General features: G+C 37.8%; 1 protein-coding gene across 5 annotated transcripts; it reads left to right on the forward strand.

The window, feature by feature from the left end:
* The first annotated feature begins 236 nt into the window (after positions 1–236).
* On the forward strand, positions 237–7938 carry RAMAC (RNA guanine-7 methyltransferase activating subunit). Of its 5 annotated transcripts, none has more exons than XM_020966317.2 (4): positions 272–316; positions 712–771; positions 4725–4903; positions 5907–7938. In XM_020966317.2, exons 3-4 carry the CDS (start codon positions 4734–4736, stop codon positions 6091–6093), a joined length of 357 nt encoding a protein of 118 aa, XP_020821976.1. In that variant the 5' UTR covers positions 272–316; positions 712–771; positions 4725–4733; the 3' UTR covers positions 6094–7938. The 5 variants fall into 5 exon arrangements, with proteins under 5 accessions (XP_020821963.1, XP_020821976.1, XP_020821982.1 ...); XM_020966323.2 differs by lacking the exon at positions 272–316 and adding an exon at positions 345–568; XM_020966304.2 differs by lacking the exon at positions 712–771 and having other exon boundaries at positions 237–316.
* The last annotated feature ends 2523 nt before the right edge of the window (positions 7939–10461 follow it).

Raw genomic sequence — 10461 nt, forward strand, 5'->3', positions numbered from 1 at the left:
TTTACACTCTAATCTATCAAATGATGCTTTGTCCCTCCTAAAAGCCACATCTGCCTAAGGCCATGTTCCCTCATCTGAATTCCCGTGCCATCAGCACCACTCATTAAGCTCTTTCCCTTTACTGTCTTCGTTCCAAATGGCGGGAATATAAGCTTTCCACACAGGACGGACACAGCAACATCCGGGTCTCAAATGCTGCCACTTATGGAGAGCGGAAGCGGAAGCACATCCAGTGCTCTCTCAGCCGGAAGTAACCTTGTTGCCCGGACGAGCACCGGAAGTGGCTCTTGAGGTTGGCGGCCCGAGGACCGAGACGGTGAGGAGGGGAGGGGCGCGGGGGCGGGCGTAGTCGGGGGAGGGACGGCCGGGCCTGAGTCGCTCGCGGGTTGGCCTAGGCTGTGGGGCCGCGCCGAGCAGCGGGTGGCCGGGCTGATCAGGGCTCGGTGCAGAGGTGCCGCGGTCCTGGCCTGTTGGAGGGCGCGCTCGGGGGACGCACCGCCCCTTCCTTTGCATTCCGGCGAAAAATAAATCTGAAAAATTTACCGCGAGCTGGGGGCTACGACTCCCAGTAAGTACAGTGTTCTTTACACCGAGCCAACGAACTGTACTCTTGGCTCTCTAGTGAGACTCGTGGCTTTAATGAAATGTAGTGTAAGCTGATAGGGATCCACACGCTTTCGTCGTGTTTTCTGTTTCATGTTTCTTATCTAGGGCTTAGATTTCTTCACCAAAAAAGGCAACTAAACTGTATAGCAGCCCTAAGCCACTGAGGTAGGTCACACTTTTTGTTTTTAAGTCATTTGGACTGGAAATGTGATTTATTCATCTGAGTAAGCTCCACAGACCTACCTAGCATAACACCATTACACATACCCGGTAAATGTAGAGCAAATGAACTAACATTGCTAATGGTAAAGGTGATATGTGCTAATTTTCCTAGAAAAGTTGAAATACTGAGTATATCCTTAATAACCTATGATGGTTGTAGTACTTTGGATGGTGGGTGAAATTGGGTCACTTGAAGGCTTGTAGTTAGGGTTTGATATTTTTAATCATTTCAGTTTAATCGAATTTGGAGATGGAGGATTTAAATAATTTGAAGTTAAGTGATCTGAAGATGGTGGTTCTGGCATCAGGTTAACATTCCGGCAAATTTTCAAATCTATAAACAAAAAATCTTCATGGAGAGAATCTTTGTGTTTAGAAGGTGGTATGTGATAGAGCAATGATTTGAAAGTATCAGAGTACCAGGAAACTTGAATTTTATTTTTTGTGTTGCCCTGTGGACTCGGTAAGTTATTTGTTTATGTTTTGGTACCTTAAGAATGACAATAATATTGATAACTATATTAGATGGGAGCCTCCATTTTAGTGTTAGGATGTATACTGCTGTCCTTTTAAATGACCATATGAGTAAATACCTGAAAATGTTTTGAGTGCTCCTGAAGAGAAAATACAATAGTATTGAAAAGAATGTATTGTTCCAGTAGCATACGTCTTTGGTAGAACCTTCTTTATCAGAGATAGAAAATAACATAGGGGGTATATAAGGGAGTTCCAGGATGTCAGATAAATTATACAAGCATATTAAATAATATGGTAATGTGCCAGAACAGACAAAAGTGGATATGGGAATCTTGGAGTATAGGTGCAGGGCTTGGTGGGGTTGTGGTGAAGATCATCTCTGCTTCATCAGGAAAGAGATTAAAGGTGCCTACTACAGTACTTGTACTCTGGCAGAGTAGACCTTACCTTGTTAGAATATAAGTATCTTGAGGGCTGGGACCTAGTCTTTATATTCCTCATCATACCTTACACTTATCATTTACTCAGTAATTATTTTGTTGAATTGATGCTACTGAGAAAGGAACACAGTGCTTGCTGTGTGAGGAAATAAACTTTAAGTCTATGAATCTGGATAAATCTCCATGTCATCAGAGGAGGTAGTATGAAAGGAAGAGATCTCATACAATTCCCCCACATAATCCCCTCTTTTCTCCCCGCCCTTTCCCCCCAAGATTTGAAGGCAGTCTCCAACCTCATTTGTCCTTAAAAAATTAAATCAAGTTTACCTTCAAGAGCCAGGCTACTGTCAGGTGTGATTTCATTGTATATAGATTTCAGTGACTCTAGTACTTAGACTTGGGATTTTAACATAATCCACTTTAAGTTGTTTAAATCTTTAAGAATTCTAAGCAGAAAAGAATGCTGAGTGGCTGGGATTCTAATGCTTATTTTTGAAGTTAACTCTTGAAAATTAACATATAGTTTAGTAATGATGGGTATTTTGTACTTGAATTAGGATTTGTGGGTTTGATTTCTAATGTGGTCATGAACTTGCTGTTTTAATATAAAAGAAAGTAATTTCAATGAAAATTGAAGTATCTCAGTCCCAAAATTGTTTCCTCTACAACTGGTACATTTTTTTCTTTTAAGGACTTTATGATAGTTCCAGAGGATTTATTTTAATGTAAGTTTGGAACTGTAAAGAATAAAAAATAATTCAAGCTTCCTTGAGGACAGGGATCATGTATTATATTTTGCACAACACAACGTTTAGCACTGTACCTTAGAAACATTTTTAGTAAATATTTGTTGATCCTGTCTATATAAAGATATATGACACAGTAGCCTTTGGTTGATATAACAAATCTATATTTTCTACTATCTCTTTCCTGGCTTAAGTAACTAACGTTGTATTGCCTAGACCACTTAAGTTTGACTTTTGAGACAGCCATCATTACAGATGGATGAGTTGGAGAAGTATGAAAAATTTGATACTCAGACTTGGATACTTTACATGGCATATTGTACTGCCACTGCAATGACAAATCTTTGATGCCCAGTGGGCATCATTCTATATATAGTTTACCATTCTAGTCTGAGTTAGGTGGCATACTCAATGAACCATCTCCAGCAGGCAAATTATATTATATGGTAGGGAGTAGCAATGTAACACTGGTGGCAAAACCCCGACAGGTAACACTAATGCACATTTAGCCATGGTTACATTTATACACTGTTACATTGACCTTAAAAGAATGGAGACTCTTGAGTGCAGTTTTTACATTTATAAATTCTAATTACTTAGCTTGCACATATGATGGAAACAGTCTATAAATGGCATTCTTTTTTTTAACCCTGCCTTGCTGGAGTTATGAGCTTCAATTTTTTTTTATTAATGCCTTTTGTTTCTCTAGAGTCTAGCATGTTCATTTCCAAATAAAGTCTTCTTTTATAATGATGACTAGAAAAGAAAGGGATGCAGTATATGCCATATTCCAAAACATAGACCTCAGGGGCACCTAGGTAGCCCAGTGGATAGAGCACTGGCCCTGGAGTCAGGAGGACCTGAGTTCAAATGTGGGCCGCAGACATTTGACACTTACTGGCTGTGTTACCCTGGGCAAGTCACTTAACCCCATTGCCTAGCAAAAACAAACAAACAAAACATAGACCTTGCCCCCTAATCTCACACCACCACTATCAGTTCTTCGGTGAGGTGAGTGAGGCATTGTAAATGGCATTTAAAAATAAATTACATTTTCTTTTTATAGCTGGTTTTAGTTTTTTTGCTAACCATAGTGCAGTTTACATCCTCATCAGTAAGAGTTTGCATTTGTCAGTATCAGTGGGTCAACAAGTATTTGTTAATACTACAGCTAAAGGGACCGTTGGCTTTTTTTTGAGGAGGGGTGAGAGGGAGGGGTTGCCTTGAGCAACTGAGTTTGGATGAGTCCCCAGTTCATCGTCTTCAGGAGATAGCCTGGAAGAGAGAGACCACATAATATTCTCCTTTATAACTCTTCCCTTCTTAATGAGCTACTGTGTGCCAGGAACTGTGCTGAGTATTGGTAATACAAGGAGAGGAAAAAAATATACAAGATCTGAAATGAGTACATAGGGTACAGTTGTGTAGTGTAGTTGTGCTAAACTTGAGTATATTTGCTTTTTAAATCCCTTTTACAGATTTTTCAAATATTTACAAACTCTGCTTCAATTTTTCAAGGATCAAGTGATCACACTTCTGTGTAGGTTTTCCCTCCACCAGAGGAAATCTTAACCCGTCTGCACCTTACTACAGTATGCATGGTTTTATTTTGTTTTGTTTTGTTTGAGATTATGGCCAAAAAATATCATCATCTGATGATCTGGTTTCTGGTGATAACCCTCCCTTAACTTATCTAGTGTTGGTCTTCAGGTAACAGTCTGCCACCAGACTCTTACTTGAAGCTTTCCACGTTGTTAGGATTTGCATTGGCAAGTGCCATTACACTGGCATTGTCTTTGAGAATCCATGCCACCTCTGTGGCATGATCAGCCATTGAGAGCAAGACTGTGTAAAATCTCTTTTTGCAACCTGGTTTATTCACTAATTAGAAAGAAAACTATTATTACCATTGCTGATAGTAAGAGCTGGCATTTATATAGTGCTTTAAGGTTTACAGAGCATATGTTAACTCATTTGATCCTCACAACAACCTTGTGAGGTAGGTATGATCATTAGCCTTATTTTACAAATGAGTCTCCTGAGACAAACTGGTTAAGTGACTTATTCTGGGTCGTATAGTGGTAAATGTCTGAGGAAGGATTTGAATTCAGGCCTTCCTGCCTCCCAAGTTTTGAGCTCTATCCATTGAATCATTTAACTGCCCTTAGATGTTTTTAAAAGATAAGCATTTTAAAAGTAATGTTGTCCAACTAATATTTTTATTTTATAAAAGATTTTCAGAATGACCGACACTTCTGATGCTGTTCCAAATTTTGAGGAGATGTTTGCCAGTCGATTCACAGAAGATGACACTGAGTACCAAGAATACCTGAAACGCCCTGTAGATTCCCCTCCGATTGTTGAAGAGTGGAATAGTAGATCGAGTGGTAATCAAAGAAACAGAGGCAATCGGTATGATTTTCTTTTTTAACATAATGTTTAAAAAAATATTCCCTTAATAGATATCAATAAACATTTCAATATGTAAAGAATAGAAAAAGAGGACCATACATGAAACTGTAAACTTTTATTGTATAATTTTTTTTAAGTCTATATTAAGTTTAACATAATAGTAGCAAAACTTCCCTGTTTGTGTGTGTTCCCTTCTCTATAGGTACTCTTTTCAAATAACATATACATTTGATGAAATAAAATATAGATAATCCTAGAAAACATGATTTAATCAGTAGCTTCAATACTTCAGTAAGTATCTTGAAAAAAAAAAGCAGAGTCAGTTGGGTCTGTTATTTGACTATGAGCTACTATTTGCCGAAAGAAAACATTAAAATTGACTAGTCTCTTTGGAAAAATTGGTTTTAAATTGACTTGTCCCTAGGACCTTACACATATATTTTGTTTTAATTTTTTCAAATACATTTAACTTATAGTATCTATTTTCTATGTATTAAATATCTTCTCTCTCTAAACAAATGTAGTGGGAGATAATTTGTTTCCCAAAAATACTTCAGGTTTGGGTTTTTCTCAAAAGAGTACATTTTGTTTTGTTTTTATTGGGGGGGCCAGATTATAAAATAAAAAAAATTACATTTAACGTTTTAGCATAGGCAAGTAATAGAGTACTGCCTCTCTTTTTTAATAGGATTGTGCAGAAAGTACTTGGTAAATCTTAAAGTATGATATAAATGAGTTCTCATTAGTGATAGCACATGGGATAAAATTAAAACAAGTCTTGTTATTCTGTGTACAGTTGATTTTGCTTTGTGTTTTTAAATATAACTTGAATTTTGGGGTAATTTTATGATTAGCTGTAGTGTTTTAACATTCTATTATAGAAAAAATTTGTCCTAGAATATTTAACTGGAGATTTCACTGAGGACACAGTCGAATCCAAGACTTAATAATTTTTTTGCCTTTATAAAAGAATGTTAAACTGTGGGTGCCTATTTTGTTATAGGTTGCAAGATAACAGACACTTTCGAGGAAGGGATGGCAGGCGGGGTTGGCCAAGTGACAACAGATCTAATCAGTGGCATGGAAGACCCTGGGGTAATAACTATCAGCAGCACAGACAAGAACCTTACTACCACCATCAGTATGGACAATATGGTTATAATCAACGGCCTCATTATGGCTATTATTAATGTTGGCAGCATCAAGTAAAACTAATTACATTCTCTTCTAATATGTCAGAAGCTTCCCTGTTTCCTCTGTTTGGTCATGTTTTTGTATATGATTTTGTATAGATAATATTAGGCAACTTGAGGCTGTCATGTACAAATAAACTAGAAAGAAGTAATGGTAACTGGGAATGATAAATCCTGTAGAGAAGTTATGGACTACATTGTTCAACTTCTACCTCAAATTCATCTTTATCTCATATTTTGTTAGTGCATTGAATTTCATGTGTTTTCCATCTAAAGCTGCCAGTAGTTGGAAGTTTGTAACACAGGCATAATTAGGAAAAGGAAAAACATTTGCTTTCTCTCAAATTTGAAAGAATTTCTGTAAACATGGATGTGATTGTTTCTGGAATTTTGCAGACTTTAATGAAATAATTCATCAAGAGACAGTTATATTTGGCTTGCAAAATATATTCGACAGCAGCTGAAAACACTTTATAATTGATTTACCTTTCATTTGACTTTGAAGATTTCAAAATAATAATCGGACTATGTGAATACCTATTTTAAAGGTCTGAGTTCTATACTAGTAACAAAAGGAAGACAAGAATAAAGATGTAAAATAAGCAAAGAATTTTTATTTTTGGATTCAGTGGGTGTAGATTTGATTTTTTGCAGTATATTGTAGTATGACTTTGCTGGTGGGTGGCGGGCGAGAGAGATATTCTTCCTATTCATTTGAAAATAGGATTGAAATTCAAGTGCAATGTGTAATTTAAACCTGTTACTTTCAGTCCTTTCTTTCCAGTCAATATATAAAACATAACTCAGTATTTTGGCTCTATTATTTTTAGACATGATAGCTTAGACTTATTTTACATTGTTTTATTCTTTACCAAACATGAAACCTGCTGTATCTTGTATAAACACAATAATTGTGTCAATTTAAAAAAAAATCTTTCCTCTATTTTTATAACTCCATTATGATGGCTATTATAATTACATTTTATTCAAGGGAAATGGTAACTGTAACCTCGTTTTAAGTTTTGTGTTATTAGCTCTTAAAGATTTGCCTTGTTATATCCTGCCTGATAACAGGAATTTTGGTATAGTAAAAAAAAAAAAACCACTCCATTTCTGAATCCTGAGCACTTAAGTTCAAACACTGGCTTTCATGGACTGAACTTGAGCAGTTCACTTAAACTCTCATGACCTCAGAAATCCCTATCTGTAAAATGAAGTAGCTAGACTAGATGATTTCTCTGAGGTCCCTTCCAGCTATCAATCTTATGATCTAATAAGAGTAGCATTTTGACTTTTTATGAGATTGTCTTGAATATTTTGTGAGAAAGGAGTCATTTTGTTGAAGCAGAAGTGTTATTAAAGGGTATGATCAATCTTAGTATGAGTAAGAGTATTGCAGTGACATTAAATCTTTCTTTTAGCTGTTTGAAATCTGCCTTCTTGGAATTTCCACCTTAACAGCCTTCTCATAGTGTTTTCTCTCTCAAAGTGAAGGCGTCTGCCTTCCTAAGTGTCCCTGTCCCTCCTACTGCCAGAAACCTATGTATCTTATTCCCTTAAAAAACTTCTCTGTTAGCTGCTATACTGAAAGAGGAAGTAATTTACCTTGGGGTGCAAATGACTGGTAAAGAAAAATGAGTTACTTTCAAGAAGTATTTACATTTCAAGGAGGGAAAAAATCTTGGGAATTAAAATATTTGGAATTTTAGGTATCAAGGCTGGGAGAGATGAGGGGTGGTAGGAGGTAAGACCTTCCGTGTGCTAAGCAAATGCCTATTCTACTGACATGTGTGTAAAGCCAGTCCTGAACATGACATTCAATAAAAGTAAATCGTGATAGTATTTGTATATTGCTTCACTGATATTTATGTACACCCTGCCCTGTACATGATTCTGCTGCAGTGGGAGGATCACAGGGAGGGGGAGTTGAAGTATTTCTAAAAACTAAAACAGAAGAAGAGCTAGTCATCTGCCCTCAGTTGATCTTCAGTGGCAGGCAAGTTCTGTATACTCTAGGTATAGGTTGACTGATTGGTTCCCAATTCTAGAATCTTCCTTGACCTCATTCCCATATCCTACCATTTGCAGTCAATCAGCAAACATTTATTAAATACTTACTATGTGCCAGACACTGTATTGAGCTCAGGGATACAAAGAAAAGGCAAAAACAGTTAACTGATTTTACCACAAAAATATCTTTCACTTCTCTCCCCTCTCTACTCACACAGCCTTTAGGCCCTCATCACTTGTGTCTAAACTGTTGCACTAGCCTACTGATTTGGCTCCCTGCGGCTAATCTCTCCAATCTGTCTTTCACATAGTTATCAAACTGATACTTCTAAAACACATGACTGTAACTCCAGATCCTACTCAAAAGATCTTCAGCGGCTTCCTTTAGTTTTGGAGATAAGAGTGTCATTTAAAACCCTACATAATTTGACTCCCACCTTTATTTCCTATTATTTCCTTTTATTCTGTTTTAGTAAAACTTGTGTGCTAGCTGTATCCTGTACGTGACCCTGTGTCTCTGACTGCCTTCCTTTGCACAAGTGGCTCCCTATGTCTGTAATGCATTCTTTTCTTACCTTGCATCATCACTAGCTTTTTCAAAACAGCTGAGGTGCTCCCTTCTCTATGAGGCCTTTCCTGATTTCCTCCCCTCCCCTACCCCCAGTTTTTGGTGTACTCTCCCTCTTGAAATTAATCTGTATGTACTTTATATTTGCTTATATTTGTTTATTTTATTCCCATTCCCAGTAAAGCCTATGCCCCTTGAGGATAGCAACTTATTCTTGTCTTTATGTCCCCAATTCCTTGTATACATTAAATGTTGATTAATAAATTCTTAGTTGGATTTTATAGTTGCACTGTGTGTTAGCAAGGCACTATTGGAATATAAAGATGAGTAATACTCAGTCCCTGCCCTCAGAGACTTTACTGCTTAGCTTACAAAATATAACCTCTAGGGAGAATACCTGCTGTATGTAAAATCCTGTAAGATAATATGGGGAGATTAATGAAAGACATAGTCTGCTTCTTCCCTTAGCTGGCACTCTAAGAAACACACATGCACATGTCTTGAGAATACTGTATTGCATCTCATTTTGGTCATAGATTTTATGTCATTTTTTTTTCAAAAAAGTGCGGTGCGACCATTATGTGAAGCCTTTTTTAAAAAAAAAAGCATTGTGCAGTATTACTTTAAAATCATTTATTACTAAATTGTCTTTGGTGCAAGATTAGGATGCAGTCTGGCAAAAACTAGGCATGAGCAATATTTCACACTATTCTAAGGTAAGCTCAAATAAGTACATGGCTTAAACATAGAGTATATTTACATAAATAAATTAAGAGTGTAAAAGAAATTACCAGTTAGATCCATAGAGAGGGAAAGAGCTCATGACCAAGAAAGATGGATGAAATAACAGAAGGTAAAATGGACAATTTTAGTTACATAAATTTAAAAGAATTTGCACAAACTAAACCAATGCAGTTTAAAATAGAAGACAAGCAGGCAAATGGGAAAACACCAAAAATTTCTGTGATGAAGATCTCATTTCTAAGATACATAGGAAACTGATTTATAAAAATAAGTCACTCTCAGGAGTTTTGCTTCCAGGAGCCAAGTCACTCTCACCCTCCCTTAATGAACTCTGAAAGCCCAGAAGTGCAGCAGTCTTGTAGCCCAGGAAGCTTGGAGGATTAACAGGAAAGGCCCCTCTCACTCTGGAGGAAGGGAAGCAGTATAGAACAGGTGGCGTACCAATAAGCTAGTGGAAAGCCCCACCTCAGCATACCAGGGGGAGATCCTGAACCCCAAGGGGGTAGAGCAGGCAAGTACCAACACCAGGACTGCCAAGTGCCTCAGTATAGGTAGGGGAACTGGTAGAAAATAGCTCGGAAAACCACCACATGCCATGAAGTTCTCCAGCAGCCAAGTAAGCGTCCTGGTGCCTCAGCAAAACTGGGAAGCACAACTCCAAGAGGTAAAGCTCTAGGCTGAGAGACATCCTGCAGCAGCGAAACATTCCTCTGCAGGGCCTGGGTGAGCAGGAGCCAAAGAAAGGAGCACAAGGCCCTGGTGAGCAAGCATCCTCCAGGGGCCAGACTCCCCACCCCACCCCTAGAGTTCCGGTGTTGCTGATTCCAGCTCAACACTAGGTAAGCTGCCAGAACCCTACAGCCTCCAACTGCCAGCACCTGAGTCCCCAGCACACAAAGCCACTGATCGGGCCTCTTGCTTCCAGCACAAAAAGCTTGGGTCAGTGTCCCCTGCTCTCCAGTAGGAGAACTCAGTTTTTTCAAAAGTCAGGAAATTAGCAAACACCATAAGCAAAAAGAAATGTACAATGATCATAGATTCTT

This window comes from Phascolarctos cinereus, unplaced genomic scaffold (genome assembly GCF_003287225.1).
Source record: "Phascolarctos cinereus isolate Bilbo 61053 unplaced genomic scaffold, phaCin_HiC Scaffold_3;HRSCAF=262, whole genome shotgun sequence".
In the NCBI taxonomy this organism is placed as follows: Eukaryota; Metazoa; Chordata; class Mammalia; order Diprotodontia; family Phascolarctidae; genus Phascolarctos; species Phascolarctos cinereus.

What these genes read in the sequence shown, in the direction of transcription:
- RAMAC (XM_020966304.2), top strand. Translation starts at nt 4,734, where the DNA reads ATGACCGACACTTCTGATGCTGTTCCAAATTTTGAGGAGATGTTTGCC. An exon ending in CAAAGAAACAGAGGCAATCG is followed by an intron (nt 4,904 to 5,906) that starts GTATGATTTTCT and finishes ATTTTGTTATAG; the next exon opens with GTTGCAAGATAACAGACACT.